Source organism: Pipra filicauda, unplaced genomic scaffold (genome assembly GCF_003945595.2).
Source record: "Pipra filicauda isolate LSUMZ 115617 unplaced genomic scaffold, ASM394559v2 scaffold653_size182594_pilon, whole genome shotgun sequence".
NCBI lineage: Eukaryota > Metazoa > Chordata > Aves > Passeriformes > Pipridae > Pipra > Pipra filicauda.
The window spans coordinates 136,393-162,788 of NW_024104813.1; the positions used below are offsets into that span (position 1 = coordinate 136,393).

At 39.6% G+C, this 26,396-nt stretch overlaps 1 protein-coding gene across 1 annotated transcript in view; it reads left to right on the forward strand.

The window, feature by feature from the left end:
- FAM171B (family with sequence similarity 171 member B) overlaps positions 1-26,396 on the forward strand; it is a 34,579-nt gene that overhangs the window by 2,013 nt on the left and 6,170 nt on the right. The window contains exons 2-7 of the mRNA XM_027721057.2: positions 18,268-18,501; positions 19,205-19,297; positions 19,592-19,750; positions 21,529-21,696; positions 25,362-25,478; positions 26,026-26,149. Of these exons, the coding sequence (XP_027576858.2) occupies positions 18,268-18,501; positions 19,205-19,297; positions 19,592-19,750; positions 21,529-21,696; positions 25,362-25,478; positions 26,026-26,149 (895 nt within the window). The remainder of the gene's footprint in view (positions 1-18,267; positions 18,502-19,204; positions 19,298-19,591; positions 19,751-21,528; positions 21,697-25,361; positions 25,479-26,025; positions 26,150-26,396) is intronic.

A 26,396-nucleotide genomic window follows, 5' to 3' on the forward strand; every position in this document is an offset into this window, starting at 1 on the left:
GAAGGTTTTATTATTCTGAAGAAGCTGCTGAGCACCTTTATTTTCTGTGAGGTATTTTCTTTCAGGAAAGCGTGTAAGTAGTTTTTGCTTTATTTGTAGAAGAAGAGCCTGACTCCAGGTCTACGTATTTAACAGATACTAATGTCTTTTTAAGTGAAATCATCGCCTGGTGGTTTACAGCTGTAAGGTAGGCAGGACAAATGGCTGTTGCCTTTCCAGCAGAAGACTGGCAGCAGAGTAATCCCTAAGGGAAATGCTCTGAAGAGGCCACTCCTGCAGCAGCTGCAGGTCCTGCACTGGGAACTGCCAGGCACGCAGTGGCTTCTGGAAGTGAGGAGGAGTCTGTCTGATTTTTGGATTTATGCAGCGTGTTTGTGACCCCAGTGTTGCTAAAGCAAAGGAGGCTTATCCTCCTTAACTAGGCAGGGTGCAGAGCTAAGGCTGGAGTTCACAACCTTCTGTCACTTGACGTGTGTCCCGTATCGATGTCCCTGTTCTGTCGAAGCTCATTATACCGTTTTACAGATCAATTCCCCCCCTGGATTAACTGACTCCTGCCAGTGTGATTACTGTGCTGTCTGAGGAGAGCTGCTGAAGCCAGCACAGCTGTGTTCCAAGGTTTGAGGGGTACACTCTGCTCCTAATGTCTCAGTGCAGCAGTGAGAAGGTAGTTTGCACATCACCACTGAGAAGGGGTTTTTGTTCATCTCTTTCTCTTCCCTTAAAAACAACAGCAAACTTACTACTGCTGAGAGAAATAAATTCTTATGACAAGGCAGAGAACATGTACAGGAGGGACCCAGTTCATGGATCTGCTCTGACTCATGTCCTCTAACAGATACAGGCATTCTTCCACATTTTAAGAAAAAATAATAATAAATTTGGAGATAGAGAGAGAGAGAGAGACAGTCTGGCTTGGGTGATGGTTGCTGAAGTGGAGAACCTGCCTTGCTTCTTCCTTCATCGAAGTGAGTTTCTCCATTTTCTGTGTGGCAGTTTAGAAATCTGGACTCTGGGCAGGAGCAGTTGAAGAGAAGTCGCTGGTAGCTTTGAATATTCAGCATTAAGGTCAGCGGGCTTGAGCATGGAATTCAGTAAATTATAGTCCTGGCTTTGATCCAGGCAAATCTGGTTTTGTTTTCCATGTTCCCTTCTCTTTATCTTTATTGAGATGCATTCTTTACAGGAGATGAGGGCTGTGTTCTTTCATGTTCACGGGATATTCTGATGTGGTGCATTATTATTCTCTTTATAATGCAGATATTGTGCTATAAACAGAGCAGAGACCACTAATTGAATAAGTATACTTATCTACATCAGTTCTATGGCAGGTCTGACATGTGCTGAATGAACAAGATGCTTCTGCAAAAAAAAAAAGCAACTGTGTAAGTGGAAACTGGCACATTACATATAGACAGCACATGGGATGACAGACAGCATCTTAATGTTGGATTTTTTTTTTAAATAAGTGTTGTTTCTTCAAGTTTCTGTCATATACCTTTTGTGATCCTGGCATAAGCAAGAAAAGACATGTCATGCTATTTGTTTTAGACCATTCTCAATCTGCCTCACATTCCAGAATTCAGGGGGAAATTCAGTTTATTTGTTTGTGGTCTGGGTTTTTTTTTTCTTTTAGGCAGACGGATTTGCACAGGATGGGAAGATGAGCTTGGTTCTGTAGGGTGAAATTCGAAAGCAGCAGCAGCAGCAGCTAACAGAGGTGCTGAACAAAGGAGAGGGGAGAATTGGAATTGCTGTGTGTATTTATGGAGTTAGTCCTATCTGTTGAGACAGATGGGATAAATACGTGATTGTTGACCAACTCAGAAGAAAATCAGAGATTACTTTTTTACCTGCAGGAGACAAATATACTGTGTGGATACTGCCTGTGGAATTTGATTTTGAGCCCATTTCTCAATACAGTCCTGCTTGCATGTGATGATAGGTTGCTGTGTAATGCAAAGCCCTGTTGTAGACAGGACATCTCTAATTAAGAGTTTTCCTAAACTCTTTTGTAGGTTATCTTATTCTTCCTGATCATTCCAGAAGGATGAAACTTTCCCATGCAGAAATATTTCCCCCAACACATTGTTGTATGACTGACTGCTTTTCTGACCTTGGTTTTCCGTGGTTTTTACTGTAGAATATTTTTCCTAATGACTTGTATATCGGTGTGCAGTTGGTACTTAGGTATTTAGAGGAGCATTTGGTTATGATAATTTGTTGTACTAGGCTGGGTTTGAATTTAAGCAATAATACATAATAATGCACTTAAAAAAACCCCAAAACATAGTGCAGTGTGACTGGCCTGTTGGTCACTTGATGGAACAATCCTTGTGGTTTACTCTCTCCATAGTCACTGGATTGGGGGTTAGTATGGCAGCAATAAATCCAGTTTTGTTTTGGAACTTTTGTTGCACTCAGATACCCCAAGAAAATGAGTGAGGAGATAAAAGCTGTATGGGAGATTGTTTAGCATTCCAGTAAAGAAGGAAATTCAGTAATTTTCATGGCTGAGTGATTATGTAGGATACAGTTCCTGCTCGAGAAGTCAGGGCTGTCTAACTAGGGTCTTCTGGTCAGAACTGGCATTGTTTGATACAACCAGCAACACAACCTTCTTATCCTGTAGATTTTGGAATGTAATTGGTGTCAGGGAAAAGGTTTATTTTCAAGTTAGAAGTGTTATATGCACACTCCAGCAAAATGATTTAGTGCAAGCAGTTAACTCCACCTGTAGAAATAAGCTCAGAAAATGTCCTTTGCTTTGCTGTTCAGTTTTCTCAGGGTTCTCAGCCTCTTCACAATAGTGTTTTTTCAGCTAGGCGAGGAAGAATGCAACACTTACACTTGCTCTGATTTATTGGAGCTGATGTGTCTTAGCTTTCCATGCTGATCTAAGACTTAGCAATGCAACAAAATATCAGGAAGGGCATTAGGACACTGAGAGGTGATAAAGCATTTGCAGTTTGAAATAGAAATTAGTAATGAAAAAGAAATATTCATGGATTCACGTGTTCCATTATTTAGGTCACTTTGTTGCTAATACAAGAAGAGGAATTTGGGGTTTTCCGCAGTGAAGCACACATACAAAAAATAAGTACTTTTTTATTCTGCCAGAAGAGAATCCACATAAACACAAAGGTGCTGAGGAGTTCTGGAAACTTGGACATCTGTCCTGAGCTGAAAGCTGACTTTTACTGAAGCCTGTAACACATTATACAGCATCATGCTCTGAGCTTCCGAAAACTTGACTTCGAGAAACCTGCACTGAGAGTGGCTTTCATTACAAAGAACTGAGAGACAAGGGCAGGCAGTGCCAATGTTTGAGCATTCACTGAGACAGAACCCCCAGTTACCTGGTGAGAAGGGGCAGGAGGCAGTGAGGGACGATGGCAGGAAGCTCCCTGTTGCAAGGTGATAGTTTTTGTGCTTCTTATTTGTTTTGCTAAAGTTTCCTGACTTCTTGTCGATCTGTTGGCAGAGAATACATCATCAAAGGCAAATTGCTATGTAAAAACATTCACAGAGTTGCTGTGAGGCTGAGAAAAAGGCAGGTTCAGGAATTGGAATGCAGCTGCTATCTGGGTCACTGGGGATCTGTAGCATGCTGTCTGTGTGAAGTAGCTCAGTAGATGAAGCCTTTGAAGATAGAGGCAAAGGTCTGAGAGGGAAGCTTATTCAAAATAAACTTAATTTTTGGCATGTGAGACTTGGAAAAACACTGCAGGTTACTTTGTTGTCTTGAAAGTTGCATAGTTTTATACTGCTATATCCTTTAATGAATGGGGATTCAAGGCACAGAGCAAATGAGCCCTCTTTATTACTCCTGTTAGATTTAATTCCTAATTCATAGATCTGGCATCTGGTGTGCTGTGAGAGCACCCAGGTTCTGTGATCAAGAATTTCCATTACCCTATAGGAGTTAGTGTACTTTTGAGTAACTCTTTTGTGTTCAGCAGGATGAGACTACCAGACCTGGCTCCTCCTACCTAATCCTGGCTTGCCAGAGGTGTTCCAGCACACTCCCTGCATGCTCTTAAACTGTCACCTTCCACACAATGTCCACAAGAAGCTGTATTCAGCAGGTTTGAAAGCAGCTATTACAGTTCTTACTTTGCTTTTCTGGCACTAGTTGTAGTAGAGAAAACATGAGGCTTGAAAGCACTTTCGTGCTAGCACATGTTTGAGGGTGGGGGGTAACACGTGGCACCAGCAGTTCTGTCCGGTGAAAACCTGTGTGTATCCTGTGCTGTGAACTTCACAGGCAGTTGTCAGTTGTTTGTAGATGATGTGAAGAAAGTCTCCTTCTCCCATCTCAGCTGGACCAGCTGCTGTAACTTTCCAAATGCTTCAGTGTGCTGTCTCGTAAGCATGTGTCCTTGTCTGATGGAGCTCCTGGAAGCCATCCCAGCAATCCCAGTGTGAGCTGCTGGGCTTGGCAGGAGTGATGTTCTTGCCTGTCTGTGACTGCACAAGCCCCTTAAGGCTCACTAAGTGAATCCTGATCCTTTCCCCTCGATTTCTTGTCCTTCTTTCTCTTCCCTGAGGTTGTGATTATGCTCCATCATGTGGACTCGAAGAGAGTCTCTTCTGTCTGCAAGATGTCAGACTTCTGGGCACACTTGTCGTGATGTGGAAATGAGACAGTTGAAGGAGATGGATTACAGGGTCAGTTCCTCCTGCTGGACTTCCCACATGGCCCTTTTCCAGCATTCTGCATGTACTGTTGATAGTGCCAGGGACCTGAGACAGTGCAGTCCTACCAGTGGAAGAGGCAAGAGGTGGCCTCTCATTGAGATTACATGGAAAGAAATCGTGGCTTCTGGTGGGTTAGAGGGCAAACAAAATCCTGACCCTTTACCTTCTGGTTTTCCTAGTCCCATTTTGAAAACTCTGGTTGTTTTGGTGTGGGTCTTACCTGAGCTAATGGCAGCTCTAAGAGGTAAAGCTGCACGTGGGGCCATAAAGCTGTGGTGGGGAGTGTCGGGGTTTTGTGTGTGTGCTGAACACGATGCAGTGCTTATAGGTGCAGGTGTCAGGCACCTATTGAGCCATGGGCATTAGGAGGTCATGAAGCAGGAAAATACAGAGAATTTGGGAGGGAAGAGTTGAATTTAGGTATTGGTTTTTTGTTCATCTGCCTCGTCTGAAATGTTTTTTTGTATTCAGCATACTTTTATTTCTTTATTTATCGTGATTCCTTTGCCTGTATTCAATGACAGCTTTCCCAGTGCAGTGTGCACATAGCTTTCAGCTTATTTTAGTTTCAGGTCTGAGCAACCCTTTAGTGATTTGACTTTCAGAGTCATCATTATTACTGTTTTCATTGACTGCAGGTGTTATCAAGTAAGACCATGCTAAATAAAATGTATCTTTTTCATCCCATTTCCTTAATGAACCATCGAATATGCCTCAAGTTGTGAGCCTCAAATTATGATAGGATGATGATGTTCTGGTAAAACATCCAGCCAGATTTGCCTAATGTATTAAAACTAGCAGCTGAAACAAACCACAGTCAAGTGAAGATGAACTTTGTTGGCTTTTCCCTCTGTGTTTTCTGTGGTTTGAAAGTGCCTGAGGATCTGAAACGTGGTGGGGCAGTTTAGGCTGGAGGGAATATCAGAAGCATTCCAGTCCAACCTGCTCAAAGCGGGGTTGGCACTGAGTTCAGACCTGGGAGCTCTTTCCTGTCAGACCATGAAAGGCTTCAAGATTGAAGAACCTCTCTGGGCAACCATTCCAGTGACTGTTTATCCTTACAGAGAAAAAGAAATTCCCTCGTGTCCAATCAGATCATTCCCTGCAGATTTTTACTGTTGCCTTTCGTTGCCCTGCCCTGCATTTCAACAGAGAACTTGGCTTTCTCTTCTTGGTCAGCTCCTGGGTGGTAGGAGATTGTTTTTTGGGTCCCCCAAAGCCTTTGCTTTGCAAGGTTAAACGAGGCTCACGTCTTTCATGTACTTTCCCTTGACACATGTAAATTAGAAGGAAGTGGAATTACATCCTCTGCTGCAGATTTGAGGCTGTTTTTATAAATATGATGCATACAGTTGGCTCAGTCTGTTGGAACAGATACAAGTGTGTAGCATGGTTACGAAATTTGGCAAGATGCCAAATTTATTTATTATTAACAACTCTACATGGGCAAGGCTCCCAAATGAAACTGGTTGGAACATTCTCATGCAAGTTATTTTCTGTGAGGTGGCAAATCTGGTTGATAATTTGTCTGTGCTAATGTGAGCCTAACTGGAGAAAAGGTCAGTGGTGGCGAGATATTTGAAATTATAGGCTATTTTGCTGGGATGAATAAGGAGGTGTTTGCCCCCTCCAACTATTGTAGACTCTAATGGAGTTATAAAGAGCTTTTTCATGTGACTGTGGAAAATATTTTTGCTCTGGTTCAAAGTATATTTCATTAAGGGACTGAAGAGGAGAAATGAATAGTTTTACGTTGGGTAAATGCAGGACATCAACAGAGTGTATTTTTGAACAATAAAAGCTGTTAATAATATGAATTAGGCCTCGTGATAAATATCAAAGGGACTTACTCCATTTTTTTATGTGAGCAGGGGAGAAAACTTTCACTGGGCTGCAGTAGAGATTTGCTTTGGATTATGGACCACTGATGTTGAGAAAATCCTCTAATTAAATTGAATGGAATTGAGACCCAGCAAAACATTTGTGAGATCCTGCACAGTTTTGGTGCAGTGTTGGGCAAAAGAGACTGTCATGGCTGTTTGCCTTTTAATTAGTTGTCAGGTTCCTTTTCCCCCCCATCTGTGTTTTTGTTGTTTTTTCCCTAAGCACAGTATAGAAAACCTGGCCATTCACGAGTCTGTCTGCTGGATTCCTCAGTGTTTCATGGAACAGAATGTCTCAGGAATACTGAAGTGGATTTGTTTCCCCCCAGTCCAGCTGGCACAATATCAGAGGTGCTGAATGAATCTCGAGTATTTGTGGGGAAGGAAAAAGTGTTTACTGTCCTGCTTTTAGTCTTGGTGTCAATGAAACCATTTTTCTCATCCTAGAAAGGTTTCCATGGTGCTAAGTTGTTTTCCAATTACTTCCCTGCAGGACTTTGGCCACTTGCTGAGAAGGGAGAACTTGTGTGTGTGTGTTGGTGGTGCTTGTGCTGGAGACAACACAGCTGGTGGGCAACGTGTTCATCCATGACAACTGTCCTTTGGCTGGATCCTGGAGCCCTTCCTCTGGTGCTGAGCTGTGGGCAGGCAATAATGATTCCAAGCAGAATCATGATTATGTTCAATTTTGACCCTTACCTGGGTGGCATCCTTGTAGGCAGAGGACTTCTATTATTGTCTTGATTCAATTGTTTTGCTTTATGCTGTGATCTGATTTGACAGAACTTTCTCTTTTTTTTTTTTTTTTTATTTCCCAAACTCTTTTTATGACATCCAAGGAATTTTACTTATTTCAAATTAGCGAGAATCTACCATTGTTTTTCTAATACCCAGTGTCACATTTATTGATTTGTGCTTTTTGATCACTCGATCATTAAACCCAACTCCAATGAAAATTTACTTGTGAAAGAGGCTGTGGCTTGTTGGGGGCTCGTTTTGTCCCTGCAATCTGGATTTCCCAACTAGTGCATTAAAATTTCCCATCCCACGTGTACAGAGCTAAACCTGGGACGTGTTGTCCTGCAAACTTTGATTTCTGTTTTCTCCTTCTGTGTCTCTACAAATGGGCTTCCTTCAAGGGGTTGGATGATCTTTTCCTATAAGTTAAAGAGAGACATTGCTGGGATGTGCAAATACCTTTCTTTAAGTGGGAATGTGAGATTTTTGCGGCTTTGGGGGGGGCGGAAGTATTTTCAGCCAAGAATAGTGACCACTGTGTTATTGAAAATGAACTCCTGAGTGCAGCAGGGCTTTTCCTTCCTGATCAGTGAATAATGTTCCCTTATGCTTGAATTACTGCTTGGTGGGTTGTATTAGACCAGAGAGTTTATGGACACATATCTGTGTTAGGTTTTCACAGCATTAAATGTCATATTTTAACAGGGTATTGCCTTTTTTTCCTGTGATCTTGTTCTGCAAAATTAAGGAGATGTTTGAAATTGCACAACTTTTTTTTTTTTCAGCTAATTTCTCTCACTAACCACCACTTAGAATTCCACAAGACAAATCCTGTACCTTACCCATTAGGATAAAAAAAACAAAAAAAAAGACGATTCATGGTTCAAGGATACTGGAATATTCTTCCTATCTGAGTATATTGACCATTAAAGGGATGGTTTGACAAATCATTAGAAATTCTCTATAAGAAATGGTCTCGTTTTGTCAAGGAGATGATGCTGAATGATTTATTTTTTCCATTTAAATAATGAAGGTTTAATTGTAAAGTTGCCTTAATAGGCACTTGCCCATTTTTCTTGAGGGTGTGTGACATAGTGTGGGTATTTAAAATAGCATATTTAAAAGAGAGTATTATGCAGATTTTAGTTTTCCCCTTCTGTACTTTTTTTCCCATTATTCTTTAACAAAGTGTGAATTTTTAATGTTCTTTCTTTTTCATGCCCTCGACTCTGATGCAAGGTAAAATGATAATGGTAGTCATTTAACAAAATGAAAGAGCAGCATTACAGGTTTAGCATTAGCTGGTGGAGTAAACTGAAATGAAAAAAATAATCTTATAATGGCCTCTGAAATGCCTGGGGAAAGCTGTTCTATTTTCCAGGCCTCAGGAGCTCTTAGTAGTATTTACTTGCTCATTTAAATCTTCCACTTGCAAATTTATCTTAATTTGAAATAAGTTTTATATAAGATTTTTTTTGTCATGTAATACTGATAATTTATCCCACTTATCTAGAATTGCAGAGAACGATATTTAAATAATATTTAAAGAAGTGAAGCAGCATTTCATCTTGTCTGCTGCCTATCTCTCTTGCCCCAGGAAGATGAATTTCAGCTTCAATCTTCCACAGTAACCACAGTGCTGAGAACCAGGCTGGCTGATTCAACAGCACAGCAGCAAATAGAAATGCAAAGTTGCTATGGTAATTGTAATTCTCAGAGGTTTATTGTATCCTGTGAGTTCTGTCCGGGGGAAGGGGGGGGGGGTTATGAAACAGTCTGATTTTAACACGTCAGTGGAGTGAAAAAGGCATCTAATGGTGAAAAACCATCTTGCAGCTACTTACCAAATGAGTCCTTTCCAACAGGTACATGTTATGCACTTAAAAATATTCCAGATGATTTTTTTTCATGACACATGTATATGGCATAGAGGACAAAAAAAAAAAATCCCATCTAACCTTCACAGCTGCTTGCATGTCTGAATTTCATAGCTCTTGCTTGGGTGGCCCTTAAAAGTTGGTAAAGGAGAATGTGCATTTCCTTTCTATTTAATACATCTTACTTGGAAGTGTTTGAGGGTGTGTTCTCAGTGGATGGGTGAGTGAGTCATTAGCAGCTTCATGGATTAGCCTGCTGACATTCTTGTGTAGTTCTTACAAGCATGATCCTTCTGGAAAGGTGTTTATTGATTATGCAGCAGTAATAATGACTGATACAGCCTGTAATGATCTGGTTTATTTTATGGATTTTTTCAGAACCCTAATTTCATCGATATTTGGTTCCTGTCAGCATTTGTGGTGTGATTATTGTGCTTACTCAGTTTCTTTATGCATCTTTCCTGAGATCTTGGTTGGAAGTGTAACCACTTCTAACGGCAGGACACAGCTGTTGGTCGTGGAAGAGGGTTGTTTTCGTTTATTTATTTCAATAACTCATTAAATTAATCCATTCCTGTATACAACAGGAATACAACACATCTGCAGATTGAAAAAGCCGAAATGTTGATTTGCCTGTGCAGTAGTACAGATTTGGAACTCTGAGGCCATCCAGATCGTAAAATAATCTAAACCCAGCAAAATAATTAACATTAAAAGTTTGAATTTTTTTGAAATGTGGTTAATTTTTTTTTTATTTTTTTTTTAAATGTGAACTCAAGGTAGTGCTGCTGTATCTGTACAAGTGTGTCATGGAATGAGATAGGTGGGATGCAGTGCAGTGTCTGTTGGAAAGTACTGGGAGTGTCCGAAATCTCTGCCTCTGAAGAATTAGCTCACACTGGGCAAATATCACATCAAAATGTGAAAGCTCAGGTTTGCCAGTGTTGAACGTTGGTCATGTTTAGTCCTGATTAAATTTAGTCTTTCTTTTAAGTGACCTCTGAATTGGGAGGAACTGATTCCAAAAGTTGTGGGGAGAGCAGTTTATTGATTTACACTGACATAATACTTTGGAAATTATTTCAGTACCTGAGTACTAATGAGGCATAAGTTAATATTTCTCAACTAAGATTTGAGGACAAGATTTCTATTAAGATTTTTTTTTTGTCATTTCCTTTACCTCCCTCTTTGAAAAGTGAACATCCTGTTCCTTTTGTTATTTGGTTAAGATTTGTGTTTATATGTGCACACACACACACACACAAAATGTAACCCCCTGAAATATGTTGGTATAAATGAAAAATAATTATTCTGTTTAAGTGAAAGAAAGAAAACAATTCTTCTGCTGGAGTGAAACAAAATCGTTCTAAGCAAAGAAATTCAATTAGCAATGTTGGGTTTTTTTGTTGTTGTTTTGTTTGTTTGTTTGTTTGTTTTTGTAAAAGCATCAGTAAAAATTGAGTGTTAATTCTATGTAAAGAAGTGGTGCCAAGTCTATAAATACTTTTGCTGGGAAAAATCCTACAAGGTATGACTGAGAAAAAGTTTCTTTTGTGTGCTGGGTTTTATTCTGTCTTAATTTATTTCTCCTTACTTCCAAAATCCCTTTCAAAAGGGAAAGCAGCCTTGTTCTCATCTGTAAAATAAATTAACACTTGCTGCAGTATGTCAGTTGATGGTCAGCTTCTCCACACTATCTGATACACTTTTATTATAACATGAAACTGGATTTTGGGTCTGTTTTGAACGAAATCAATAATTAGTCTTTGACCTACTAATTTACTTAGAACCTTGAATTTCCTCTGGATCATGTGCTAATTTGCTAGAGGCAATCCCCTGCAGTTTTTCACTCTGCTGGATTAAAAGTGTCCCTTTAAAATGCTCATCCTGAAGGGTTTGATTCAATGCATTTAATTTCATGTAATACATTTATCACTCTTTTTAGTTGGAGGCTTGCAAAAAAAAAACCCCTAAACCTCATCTTTAGAAAAGTATTGATCTTTCTTCATGATCAGTGACAAATATGACAAGGACTCGTCATCCCAGAGATTACTTCAGGATGGGATGAACTCTGGGAGGAAGGAGACTGAGCAGAGCCCTGCCAAGGAAAGGAGACAGTATGAAAGGCAAGGAGAAATAGGAAGTGGGAAAGAGAGTTTTCAGAGCACAGTGGATGAGCAGAGAGCAGACATTTTTATTTGTGATGGCAGCAGATGTAGTATGTGCTTGAGTGCATTGTCAGGAATGAGCTTCTAGGAAATAATTTCCATTTTTTTTCTTACCCATGTACAGATGCTTGAGGACTGTGGTCTGTATGTGCCTATCACAGTGTATGGTAGTGAAGTAAGGAAGTGTTTCCATGTCAAACAATGCTTTATTTGAAGCAAATATAACAAAAAAAAAAGAAAACATCTCAGTGTTAGAATATAATTTTTTTTTTCCAGCAGAACTCATCAGAGTAGCCTGATGGGTGACAAATCCCTCGTGTGGGTAACAGTGTCTTCAAATTTTGCCTAATTTTAATCTGTTTAAGTTTCTCTTGACTATGAAGTGCCTACTTGCTGGTGACACCTGGATCTGACTACATTGGGTTAAACTGTCTCCTGTAAAATAACTGTAACAGCCTTTATCTGTGTAAAAGGCACTGCTTGTCCCCCCAGGATGCAGCCTTAGCTCCTCCATAATTGAGATTTTGTTGATGGCTTCTGTGAAAATTGGACCAGAAATAGGGCAGTTGGGAATACTGTGATGTCCTACTTTCCCAGACCCTGTTATGCTGCTTTGTCTCTGGAAATTGGTGATGTGTTCTGTGTCGCTGCAAAACATTTTGGCCAAAGCTCTTCTTTTAAAACATTGTAATGCAAAATCCATCATTAGGATGTATATTTAAGGGAGTGCAGAGCTACAGAACTGCACTGTGTAGGTTGTGTGGGTTGGCAGTTCATATAGAAATGCAGCAAATGCTGATTAGCTCTGAGCTCTGGTTTATTTAATATTTAATTTTTTTCCAATACCTTTGCATCGTCTAAAAGCAGTTTTCTGTAAGTCTCTGTAGTCGAACCCTATTGACCAGCACCCCCTGACATGTGGCAGTAAAACATCAATATCTTTTCTCCAAAGTGCATTTCAAGGAGCAGCTTGTACTTGCTTTAAAATCAGAGCAACGATGCTGCCATTCTGCCCAAAGGTCAACCTAATCAAGGGCAATTTTTATCTATTGTTGCCATTGGGTCTGTCCTTCTGCACCCCTGTGACTTACCCAGCACTTCGGGGTTAGAGTTCCTTCCCTGGCTGGAATGTTTCGTCTCCCAGAGTTGTTCTGGAGAGGGGTGGTGCAAATTTAACCTTCTGCCGAGTGCAAGAATGAAACTGTGTCAACTAGTTGTCAACTTTGAAGTGTTTTCTTTTTTTTCAGCCAGGTGGAATGGTTATATTTATATTATGTTTATATCCCAAGTGTGTGTTGTTCTTATCTGAATCTACGGTTCTCTTTTCCCGAGAAATTGATTTTTACAGCTGGTTAGATATTTCCTGAATTTCCCCAGACCTTTTGTGAACAGTGTAAGGTTCTTTGTTTCTCAATTCAATCATAGGTTGTTGAAAATAAAATAGGTAGATTGTACTTAAAACTAACTAGGAAAGATAAAATTTCACAGGGCAAAACATTTGTGGCATATTTTTTATTTTAGTAGTGTTCCTGTGACACTTAATAGAAGAAAAAATATTTTTCTGCTATTTATTTTATGCTAATATTTTAAATCAGAGGAAGAGCATATAAATAGCATATAAACATCTTTATAAGAAATCACATAATTACTTTTTAAATGAGATATTGTTTTCAATTTGAGAGATAGAATTGTTTGTGTGGAGTTAGAAAGGTCTTTATACATGTATGTGCCCATCTGTATTTTGATGTATAAATGACTGCCTGGAGTATGACAGGGTAAAAGAACAGTGATAGCTAACAAATTATGACTGCATTTGGCTGTGGGGTTATTAATTAGATTTGCAGGTTATTTGATAGCTACGAGAGGCATAATTGAAAACTGGTCAGAGTGCTTACCCTGCTATCTGACAATATCTGTCACAGCACAGCCATAAAATAGTTATTGGAGTTTAGGGGTCACCTATTAGGGCATGTTAATGCACTCTGCAAGGCAGGAAAATCCACCCTGTGTCAGTGCTTTGGGCATTAATAAAGAACAAAGGTAACTGCAGACTGAGGGTGTGCTGTGGGGAGGAGGGCTTGGGCCGGCATTAAATCATCTCCACAACATCACAGACGGGGATTTTTTAATGAGCTTTAAAGGTGTAACAGGCTTTTAATTTTTCTAGATATGCTTTTGTAGTTTGTCACTGGTGCTAGTGTAGTTTTAAGGGAATTTTAAGTAGTAATGATTGATTTCTGTGGGCAGGAGGATGGATTGCTTTTACATGGCCTTTTTTTACTAAAGCCAGATGCATGTTGACTGTGTACTTTATATGTTTCATTGATTTCCACCCCCCGTGGCAATAGCCATTGCAATGCTGCATCTGTAGTAAAACCTGATATTCTTATAACTCGTGGTTTCTTCTTTACAGGTCGGTGCACATTTCACACCCCTAATTGTATTAAGCCAAAAAATGTGGTGTTCTATGAATGTAAAAGATGAGAAAAGGATTGCTCAGGAAGCTGAGAGCAAGCAAATTGCACAGCCCACATTTTTCTCTGCCTGGTTAGTGGGGAGCCTGATAGAGCTGTGTAGGCAGTTTCCATGAAATTCATGAAGTGCTTGACTTTTCTGGTGGGGGTTTAAACACCTCTAGGCAAGGGTGAGAGGAATCTCCTCCGAAGGAAGGAACTAATGAATAATTTAATTGTAGTTACTGTTCAATCCATAAGATAATTGCTTAATTGGGTAGTTGTCTGTGTGTTTGAGAAGAGTAACTGCCTCCTTCAACGTGTAGAACCTTTTTGGCTATAGGGAGATAAATAGGAAAAGGGATTTAGGACTGAGTTGCAGGATGTGTAGGAATTGTTCCAGGCATTGCCCTGTGTGTGTGTGTGTTCACTGCCATGTCTCACAGTTAATGACACGTGAAGTTTGGAATGTATTGGTGCCTGTATTGGCCTTGGCTGTGTTAATTAAATCTCACAGAAATGGTAACCAGATGACACACTTATCTGCAAGGAAGAATTAAGAACAAATTACACGGGGTATAATAGAGATTTTTCGCGCTGTTACGTTTGTACCCAGCTTGCAGTTCCAAGCAGTTCTTTGCCTTAATTCTGGGATATGAAGCCAAATTCATATCCAAATTCATATAACACCAGGTATTTCGTGGTGTTGCTCAAAGAAATAAGGTGTCATTTTAATGGCCAGGATGTTTCTCAAGTAGCTAAATGTGGTGGAAGGCTTTGTTTCCCTCTGTGTATATAACTGCTGCAGTTGTGTGGATGTTTTCAGCAAAGGTTGTAAATGCTGTAGGAGCTGGCATTTCCAGGGGACCTGCCAGGAGAGGAATCTCCTTCCTCTGAGGCAGCACAAATCAAATTAGCGAAGACTGAGTTCTTTCTTCTAGTTGTGGGAGTTCTGTCAAATCTGTTTAATATTGAGATGCAGCTGACCCACTTGTGTTTGGCACGTGTTAGTGACCAGGAAAAAAAGCACAAGTTTCAACTATTGTGGAAGTTTTCAGCTTTGGTTTTGTTAAACACATAACCTGCAGTTTGGTTTTTTTGCAACTGAAATGGTTTTTTTGGGTATATTTTAGTGTGGTTAAAATATCCAATGGCAGCCACTGTCATATTTGAGACTTAAAAGTGTCCTTAAGGACTTGCAAATTAAGATCTTTGCAAATCAGAAGTCACAAGTGTTAATATGACCTTGTTAATAGCTCAGTGCCATTAAATGTGTGATAAATTGGCATGTTAAATGCACACAAAGGTGTGTGAGGGGGTTGGTTTAAGGAGAGAATTGTCAGGTTTGGAAAGACACAGGTCAGGGCTGTAGGACCAGCACTGCACACACAGTCTGAGCTCTTAGGACCTTATGGTTGTTTTGCTTTTCCCTAGACTGCAGCTACTGGTGGGATACTCTGTGGGACACTCTGGTACACTCCATTTTATACAGAACAATAGTGAGCGTGGCTGTGCCAGTGGGAAGTTGTTGTTATTATTGGATTCTGACTTTTTTTGACTAGGATTTTTAACCTATAATTTCCCAAGCATTTGGATAGGGGCACAGTGTGTGCTTGTGTCTTCTGTACTGTTACTGCTGAGGAATGGAAAGATTCGATTAAAAAAAAAGGTCTCTCCAAAATTATTGCACGCAAATTTCGAGTGACTCGCTGGCAGAGTATATTCTGCTTGATACTAGAAAATCCAAATGATTTGCTCATCTGCATTACTTGCAGGGAGGACACAACTCCCAGCCATCAGCATACTTGCTCTTGTCAGGAAGGCTCTTGTGTTAGCACAAAAGATAAGGCCAAAAGCACCAAGAGCCAGGGATTGAGTCTCCTTTAATCTGTGCCTGAACATTACTGGGCATGAAGTGAGTGTTTTGCACTGGAGGAGCTGCTGCCGTGGTGTGACAGTCACACCCAGGCAGGGACTCCTGCAGAGCCTTCACTGCAGAGCCGTGTCAGGAACCCCCGGGATTTCAGTCCGCATTTACAGCCACACATCTGCGGCTTCCCAACAGCCTTCCAGACACGGCAGCCCTTCTGGGAAAAGCTGTGGCAATTCCTATACCCACAGGAGAAGGAAGTAATCAAAGTTGAGTGTGGCTAAAAGCAGCCAGTGATATTTGTCATTCCCTGTTTCATTTGCTAATGAAAACTGTACAGCTTTCGGCAGTTTTACACTCTGGTTTTTTCAACCCAAAGAAAGTGGGATTTTATATATGGCTGTAACTGAAGGAGATGAGAGGAAGAAATATTTGTGCACAAAACAACCCTTGAATTTACTAACAGCTGGAAGGGAACTGTGGCGATTGGCCCCATCCCTGTTTTCTTCTGTTGGGCTTTCTGATAGCAGGAAATGGGAAATACACATTAAAAGTGAGAAATGATTGGAGAGAAAATATCTTTCTGAATACATTCTAGGTTTTAATTTTTCTGTGTCTTAAGGCAAAACTTTTTTATGATTTATGACCAGGCTCTTTTTCTCCTGACTTGATCCCAGCTGTTAAAATACTAGTTCAGAACAGGCATTTCTGGTATTGGTTCCTACTGGCATGAGCTTGAATTTCTTATTTTTTAAATACCATTTCATGAGATACTCTTGGCTTCCAAGTGATTCCTGGATAAGAATATTGTACACAGCCTGTTTTCCCTCTTCAGTAGCCTTTTAACTAAGGGCAAAGGACCTGTTTTTCAAGTTTTGGAAACCACTGGAATGATGCAAGTATGTGTGTAATTGGATCGATGCCTGGAAGAGCTGTTTAGAAACCATAATTTGCTGACATGACATAAATTTTTTTTCCAATCATGACGTGATTTGAAACCCCTCTAGCACAGCAATTTAAAGCAATTTTATTCTTGAAATATCACACGTAAGGAAAAATAAGTCAGACGACATTGTTCTAAGATTATCGTGCATTTTCTGTCAAATACATTGAGTACCACTGAGATTTTTTTTCCTTTTTGTGAAAGTATAGATTAATTTGCACAAGGAAATGTAGATTTTTATATAACACTGTAGAGAATCAATCTGGCACAGCTGGTAAGGTTTTGCTGTGTATGTGATAAATAGTAAATTGAGGCCAGTGGAGCTTTTGTTGTCTGCAGGCCATTTTTTGCATTAATATATGGGGTGCCCCATGCATACAATAGACCTAAAGAAATACTTGGTTCAGAGAGGCCTAACTTGGATGTCTTCACTGCATAGTGGGTTTTTTTTGATGGGTTGCATTCGGCTTCTCAAGGCCTATTCATTTAAATCAAGGTCAGTGGTAGTAATCTCTTGGTGCAGTGTCAATCTCAATTATAGTGGAGGTAACAAAATGAAATGGAACTATGATTTTAGGTAGATAAGTTCCAGTAACTTAGCCTGACATTTGACCTAAATAGAAATGTGTGTTCGTAATGAAGGTATTTGAAAATATTAGGGTATAAAGCAGTGCAGTGATATTGTATAGTAGCATGTCTGTAGCCAAAATACTGGAAAATTGATGGTTTTTTTCAAATACTTTTAACAGTGGTCCATAGAGATTTTCATTTATAATAATAACTTAATTCCTACCTGGAAATAATGTGGAATTCTGTCCTTTTGCATGTACCTGCTGTGAAAAGGCTCCCTAATAGTTTATTTACAATCAAAGTGGGAGAGAAACAACCTTGACACTGTTGTTTGAGTGGATTTATTATTGTCAACACGCTGCTCAGTCACTGTCATTATGATCTCTGCAGGACACTGGCTATTGTATGGAATAGCAGATCCCCTAATTAGCAGTAGAAAAATACTGTTTAGAAGGTGCAATACAGGAAGGTGAAAACTAGCCCAGTGTAAGTCTGGTGGGAGAAGGTAGATTAAAACAGTCTGGATGCATTCTGTTACTGTATAATAATTTTACACATGTAAATACAAAAATGTTATCCCACTGCCTGTAAGACATTAGGTTCCTGTTTTCAGAAACTCAAGGTGCCTCTTTAAATGTGTGACCCGAGCCAAGGGTTGGGTAACAACACCATCTGTGTTATCAGTGTGATATTGCAGAGCACATTAAATCTCACATTGTCACAGGTGCATTGTTCAAGCTTAAACAAAAAAGGGAAGATTTTTTTTTGTTTGGTTTGGGGTTTTGGGTTTGATTTTTTTTTTTTTTGTTTAATTGGTTAAGTATTATATTTGCTGAGTTTGATAAGCACTTTTTGACACCTTTGTGCCCCATCTTCAGGCTTTTTGCTTCCTTCTTCCCCGTGGTCTAAAATTGCAAGGTTATCCCTCATTCTGGCCAGAGATAGAGGTCCACTGTAGAGTGGATGAACAGCAAAGACATGAACTCTGGGACTTCTTTACAAATTTAAATCAGATCCTTAATTATGATGTATTATGACTTCCTGTCTTCTCTTTTTGTTAACAGGATCTGTTTTTACCCTCAAAGTCCAAGTCAATGACATCATCAGTCACCAGTACCTGCGACAAGCGGTGGTGGAAGTGTTTGTGAACTACACGAAGACAAACTCTACTCTCACTGGAAACAATGGAGCAGTGTTAATAAAAGTGCCCTACAAACTGGGATTAAGCCTCACCATTGTCTCCTACAAGGATGGCTACATGCTGACACCTCTGCCTTGGAAGACTGCGAGGATGCCAAGTGCGTAAGCATCTTACAATCCTATTATTAAACTCGATCTGCCTGTAATTAAATTTCTCCACTAAGCTGTCTGGGTAGTTGCTGTCAGCTCAACGTGGAGTGAAGTCAGTCAAGGGAGGCAGAGCATGTCAGTGTGCATCTAAGGGTGAAGGATCTGTTAGTCTTGTCAAAATTCTTGTTAACGGAAGACAGAAAATAGCCCTTTTTTAGCTCTGAGTAGGTTATGTGGTGATACAGAGTGAATTCTGAGAAATTGTTTGCCTAGAGTTAGCAAAGAGCTGGTAGTGTGTTTAGACAAAAAATCCTGTTGGCTTGAGTAATTCCTGGAGTGCCAATGCTTTGTGTCCTGTATAACAGGTACAACCTGTTGTTACACCTCCCTTTCGGAAGTGTTTCCTCACAAGTTTTCCTTTTAACTATTGCATACTCTTAAAAAGGCACATGATTTTTTTTTTTAAAGAAATAGACTTTTAAGAATTCTAGCCTCCATAGAAGGCATAAGACAGGAAACATTCAACAGAATTCTTCCTGCCTAAACACTAAAATTCCTGCTCTGGACAACAGGAGTAATTTATTTATTCAGTCTTCATATGCTCTTTGTTTTTTTTTTAATTGCTCTGTTCAGTATTCCTTCAGAATCAGGGGTCTTAGAGGATTTTTTGTTTTGGTTGCACTCTGTAACAGATATTATCATTTTCCACAGTATACTCGTCCGTGACACTTTCATTATTCCCACAAAATCAAGCTAATATATGGCTGTTTGAAGATACTGTCTTAATTACTGGAAAACTGTCTGGTAAGTTGAGTGTATGAAGACTCTAATTAAACACTTTGTGATAACCATCTGTACACACACCAACAAAAATTAGGCATGTTCATATTCTCATATAATACCTGTCTACTGTGAGCCAGATTTTCAGTTAATTATGGATTTCTATGTGAGGGTGTGACAAGTGCTAGACTAGAAATGCACAAATCATGGAAAAAATGGGTGAAAACGGGTTGTTATGCTAAGTGGATTTCTGAAGGGTAATAAAAACACTGTTGGTGTGTTTTACCGTGGCTAAGATAAAATATTACTCTTTTACAGATGCCAAATCTCAGCCAAGTGTTCAATTTCCAAAATTTTTAATAAAGCTTCCAACAAATCACCATATTACAAATGTTACAGCCTATCTGACAGTGCCAGAGCAATTTCTGAAAGTGGACAGCTTTCTCTATACAACAGGAATTCTTCTAAATAAATCAGGTATGTAAATATGTTGTTTAAGAATTTTTTTTAAAATAGAAATCTTCAAATTACAATGCATATCAGTGTCCAGTGTTTCAGAAAAACATCTGCTTAATTTAAAAGGTCCTGAACCTGCTTCCATTGTATTGTATCACAAAGCTTTGTTCCTTAGGAGTAAGCTATAAACACAATAAGCAATATCACTCTTTTCTTTTGTTTCGTGGAGTACAGAACATAACATACCTTGCTGCACTGAAATACTCCCTCAGAGTCTACTTTTAACATGTACGTTCAGGATTTCACAAGGCTGTGGAATTGGTTTAAACACCTTAAAAATCAGATTATGGCCAGCGTAAGCTAGATGAATATAAAGCAATCAGTGAAACTGCAGCAGTTGGGGTTTTCTGCATTTTCACTGCAGTGATTGGTTCTAGGAGCTTTACACCCCTCACAAAGACTGTGTGGAATCTCTTGCTTGGCTCACAGTCAGTCTGTGCAAGCCTGTGTGGGACCAAGTGGCCACTTGCACAATTGTGTCACAGAGCACAACTGGAATCATGTTTTCTGTGCATCTGTTTCACTGGAGAAGCACTAAGTGGTTTCATGAGTCATAACACCCTGCTGTTCTACCAACAGATTCTTTAGTGTTTGTTTAGTATTTTAGTATTTTTTAGTATTAGTATTCTATCAGATAGTTTTCCAATGTGCCTAAACACAGTAATCTCTGTTAGGTTGTACTGTGTGCAGTCCCATCTTTCTTTTGTTCTTTCTATTCCCAGCAGATCTGAAGCAATGAGGCTCTTAAATTCATTGCAGTGCATGAGAAGGCCACTACATGGCTTATTTGAACTTGACATGCTCTCTTCTTTAATATTAATTGAATTAAATTCATCATATATACTGATATTTTGACGTGCATATTTTAAAATCTCTCATCTATATTTTACCTCTTCAAATGGAAAGCAGAAGGGAAGAAGCACAAGAGAATAAGCAGTGTTTCTCCTCTTTGAGTTTTCCTTTCAATCTGTCTGGCATGTGTTTTAAATTATTCATACACTCCTAAAAGAATAGGCTTCCTTTTAGGGCAGGTGGAAGCTAATTGATATCTGATGTGCCAGGAGTTCTCTCACAACCAGCTTCGAACAGCTTGCCTGGATTTAACATTATTCTGCTACTTGCTAATTCTCTTTCAGCTTCTTTCACCATCTTGTCATATTGTGCATTCTGAAGTATTTGCAAACTGGTGAAAGGAAAACAAACTTTCAGACTGCTTTGTAAAGCTTTGTATATGAAACATTTCCTTTTGAGTGCTTTGACCAGCCTCATGATTCAGTTAATTATAACTGCCACTCTGGAAACTTAATCCTTACAGGAGAGTTTGCACACATCTTCGGTTTGATTCAATGTTATGTACATTGCAACTGTACAAAAATTCTTGTCTTATCTATCTTTCACATGAGGTAGCTAGTTTGTAATCTGATTATCTGAGGGGAAAAACCCTTCTTCTGCCCAAACTGTGTTTTACTTCATCATTAGTTCTGCAGTCAGCATTGAACCTCGATATCACAAGTCTCTTTCTCTTACAGCACTGGGTTTTATTTTAATCATAAGATTTTGGAAGTCCAAAAGAAAAGAAAAGTTGTTTATTTGACCGAGTTGGTGACAGCTGACTGCAGAGCTGGATGTGGAGGAGGACTTGAGTTTAGTTACAATGAGGATAGATTCTTAATCCTAAATATTTTTTTTAAAACAAACTGTAATTGGAGAATTACAGACAAGCTTTTTCTCACCTTTAGGTTTTAAAAGCATGGAGTTAACTCCTCTTGCTGCCATATGTGTAAATGTTCTTTTGACTGGGAAAGAACTGAAAGTAAACGGTCCCATTCAGATTACACTTCCTCTCCCCTCAACTACTGTAAAACCAGGAGATGCTGTACCTGCATGGACATTTGATATGAAAACTGGTAAGTGGGCTGAGTTATTTGTTATTCTGCCTTCTAACACATGCCTTTGTTTTTGGACACGTGACACTGTGGGTCAGGGAACACCGATAGCACTAAGATATGAAGTGGTGGTCAACAAGTTCTATTAGAGGTTCAGTTTTTGGTTTTTTTTTTTTAAATGGACTAGCTTGAATTGTTCAGAAGTATTTCCCTGCTTTCACTAGTTAAAAAAAACTTTGGTAAAATTCATTAGCATTCCTGTTGCCCAAATTTTTAGTATACTGGATTTTTATTTGTATGGGAGTCTAAGTATTCACGGAACGTACATTTTAGGTGACGATAAATTTTAAGCCTGGTAATTTTGTGAATGCCTTCTTAAAAGCAAACCAGTCAGAATTGAAGGTTTGGCTGCTTTGTTTCCTAGAGCGTAGCTCTGAAGCTGCTTTGACGTTCGAACTGGAATAGATGTTACTTCAGTTAACAAAAGCAATTGAGAAAGTGAAATGAAGGGGAAATAGGAGTTATCAAAGGGAACAACGTAGTTCTTGCAGTGTACATGCAAAGAGGAGGCTGGGGATTAGTCATTCTGAACCTTTTGTCATCCCTTCATGTCTAATTTTAGTCAAGAGTGAGTAATGAGCTGTGTACACTTAACCCTTTTAGGTGTCCTGTGTTAGGTGTGTGTGCATTAGTGTCCTGATTACAGTGCACCTTAAACTTGCCATCACACTTGGTCTTGAAAACTGCAAGTGAGTGAAGAGGTGTGTCTGCTCCTTGTTAAGGCAAAAAGTTTTTATTCAGCTGTTGGAAGGACAGGAGAGGACACCAACTCCAACCAAGTGTTGTTTACATGTTCAAGAAAGAAATGGATCATCCTAATAAAGAACAACTAACCTTTAGTTCTTTGGTTGAATTTGAATTAAGAACATGCTAATAAAAAATTGTGGGGAAAGAGTAAATAAGATAAGTTTTGGCATAGAAGGTTAACTCTGTCTAAACACTTGGGAGGCTTCAGAGGGGCAACTGATGGTACAAGATGGCATTTTTCATCAAAGAAAGGGTTTTAGTCTGATGTGGTAAAATAACACAAGGGGTTTTAATTGCTTACTGCCACAGCCACTTTTGCCAGCTCCTGTGCCCACCTGTGCAGAGTTGTTTTAACTTACTAAACAAAGCTAAGTCAACGATGTTATTAAAATAAAAAGTTGACAGAACTGGACCAACTTGGCACAGGGTCGGGTTAGAGTATAAACCAGTGCAAAGTGTGTATGTGGTGTTGAGGGGCCTACTCAGCATCCCTACTTAGGCATGTTGGCCCTGGGGTAGGGCAAGAGCAGGGAGCATGGTATACTGACCCATAAAAATAAAACCAGTTGGCTTTTTCCTCCTCTGACAGAGGTTCCATAAAGGTAAACCATTTGTAATGGATGCTCACTGAGGGGTGGTGTTCACACTGCTGCTTGCTGAGGAGAGCACAAGGAGGGCTGTGAAAAAGGAGAGGAACTGCTGGGGCATTACTCTTAACTTCCACGTTTTCTTCCATTTCCTCCTCTCTACAGTGAAAATTTGCAATTGTATTCACTCTTCTGGAATTTTTATACCTAAATACGTTTATTTAAGTTTTACCTTTTGATTTGACACATGCAAAATGACAAATGAAGGTTGTAGAGACAACCTGTGGAGCTGAACAGCTCAGCTCTCCAGCAAGCATTCCAGAGCATCCATAAGTAGCAGTAGGCCCCCATCTGAGCTGAATGCAGAGCTCCTGCTGCATGGAATAATGAGGCTCTGGCATCCAACCTGTGGCATGTGGGATGTCCCCAGCAGGACACTGCCACACGTTTAAACCCTGAAGTCCTTGGGTGATGTGTGGGGATGGTAATCAGAGCTCCCGTGTCCATATTGGTAGCGGGAAGGGAACGTGTCTGTGTGTGGTGTGGGCTGATCCATATGCACCAGGAAGAAGACAGAAGCAGTGTTCCCTGGGGTTACTGCAAGTGTAGTAGTGCTGAGACTGTTGCTGGAAAATGAGCTTTGGTAATTATATTCCAGCTGCTGTGAATGCAGAATTTATTGGAGGATACTGAATGTGGCTTCCTTCTCTCTAAATATTTTGCTGTATTAGCGCTAAAAGTACTTTGTGGTTTTTAATAAAATTACACAAAACCAGAAAGCTTGTATTGCAACATTAAATTGAGAATTATATCCTCCTGTTTGAATGGCAGTAAATCAAGAGAAAATGAGCTTACTCATAAGTCACATTTCAATGTTTTCCTTAATACCCAGTATTTTCTATGGAGTATATTGGGGGGAGATGTAATTTACTGAAGAGGACAGCAAAGACTGTATAACTACTTATAGATTTGTTCAATCAGGATAGAACTTCTGGACACCTAGAAAACTTTTTTACCTTCTGTATGTGGTGTTTTATGCTGGTTTTTATCTGCCTGTAAGTAGCCCACTGTCTGTATTTGTAAAGCAATAGTCGTGCAGGGTAGTGTCCACTTGCCCTAGAGTAGGCAGGACAGAGAATTTGAGGATCTGTCTGTCTGTAAGAGAGGTAGGGATGGAAGACTTTTCCAGCTGGTCTTTCTCCCAACTCTGGACAGGAGATTTATCAGGTAGCTGAGAAACTAGCACTTCTAGGGCTTTGGGTGGTTGCTGCTGCTCTTCCCCTCTGCCAGCCATCACCAGCAGCAGGAGAAGGCTGCATGTTTTACTGCCAGGTGATATTTGCTCTGTGTGTCCCTGTGTGTGTTTGCATCTGTGGCAGGTGTCAGTTCTCATCTTTACATCCTGGTTGGCAGATATTTACTTTTCTGCTTTGCTGAAAAGAAGGGTCCTGGAAGAAAATTGGATTAAATTCATATAAGCTCCAGCTTATAGTTTTGATGCTGTGGTTATTGTTCTTTTAAAAAAGCTGGTGGTTCTCTCTCCCTCTCTGTATTTATATTTGTTGGAAATATAAGGCTGTTTATATGAGGTTGTTTCATGTCCTTAGAATTTCACAGATGGCCCACAGTAAATGTATTCAAGTGAGTTAAATATAATTCTGTCTCTTCTAAGGGATGCTTTATTAATTGTAGAAGCTGGCATACCATAATACCTGTCCTTTGAGTGTCCAAACAGATGGTGTGGAATCTGTGTCCTAACAACAGCCCTTCCTTGGGCTAACTGAACTGTTATTGCCTTGGGGCAGGGAGGAGGAGAGAAACATTCAAGACAAACATTTTTTATTCTATTGTAGTTTATCAGATTAAAGTGGTTTCCCACTAAATTCTGCTAGCCAGTGTTAAAATTGTGTTCATATGCTTCAGTTACCTGCTCCTTCATTTTTCAGTCTTGGCCTTCATACATGCTTAAGCTCATATTAAGCTCATTTCTCAAATTATCTGTGTGCATATCTATGAAAAATGTTTATTAACAGAAAAAGAATGATATTAAGCTTACCTTTGGTAAGTAATGCTGATGCTTTGTTTCAGAGTAAATGACCACAGAGGGACATTTGCAATGAAAATGTGAGCACAGAAAGTTTGCACGTTTAGATAAAGGTGTGGAATAAATAGTGTCTAGGTCAGAAGTTTCAATTTTTCTTGTGTATTTTTGGTAATAGCTTCATGGCTGATGGTTTGAGGGCTAAGAGAATTCTGCATGGCACGTGCAATATTTTGTCCTTGTTGTTGCAGGCGCTTGGGTGAACCGCGGGCTGGGAATGGTGAAGGAGGCAGATGGTCAGTTGGTGTGGACATACACTGCTCAGCACCTGGGCTACTGGATAGCAGCTCCACTGCCTGGAACCAGAGGTACTGCCACAACTGCCAGCAAGGGAGCTGTGACCAGGGAAATCTAAAAAGGAGCAGGATTTGATCCCTTGCTGCTGAGGGTCATGTGCGACAGGAGGAGATACAACAAGAACATGAGTCTTGGGTAAAACAGACCCATTTTATGTAGACTTGTGGCATGTGTTGCAAATTAGCATGAAGGGATCTATCAGAGAAATAGTTTGTCTAATTGTAAACATAAGACATCATTAGACATCATTAAAAAAGACCATTTTTCTAAGTCAGTTTGGACAATTAATACAAATGTCATCTGACCGGAATCAAGTAGATGTCATGGTAAGGCTTTAGTTCTTGAGATGAGCCTTTGAAGGTGCATTATATTGTAACCACTGTATATTTTCTAGTTTGCTGAAATAGCAAGGTGAAAAGGGAAGGATGAGCATAGAGGCAATGGAACTCAAAATCACTGGAAAAGGACAGTTCAATTTATTAGCTCCAGCTCTGCCCATCAAGAGGAATTATTTGTTTTTGAGATCTAATTCTTGTTTGGTTTTGTTTGACAATCTAGAATCCATTATTAGTGCAGTTTCCAAGGACATAACAGCCTATCACACAGTGTTCCTTACGGCCATACTGGGAGGTACTGTTGTCATCATCGTCGGATTTTTTGCTGTTCTTCTCTGTTACTGCAGGTAAGCAAAAAGAGAAACTCTAGTAAGTTTGTCAGGAAGGGAATTTAAGGTTGATAAAATAGTCTTTTGAAGTTGAGACTTGTTTCATTAGCAATAATGTGTAGCCTAATATTTCTTCAAAAATTCCTGTTATTACAGAACTTCATTTTAAGTTTGTGATGTCACATTACACTGTAATTTTTTAATCAAAATGCAGTCTTCAGCTTTGTTGGTGAACAGTCTAATATTTCCTAGTGTGCTCTGCAGT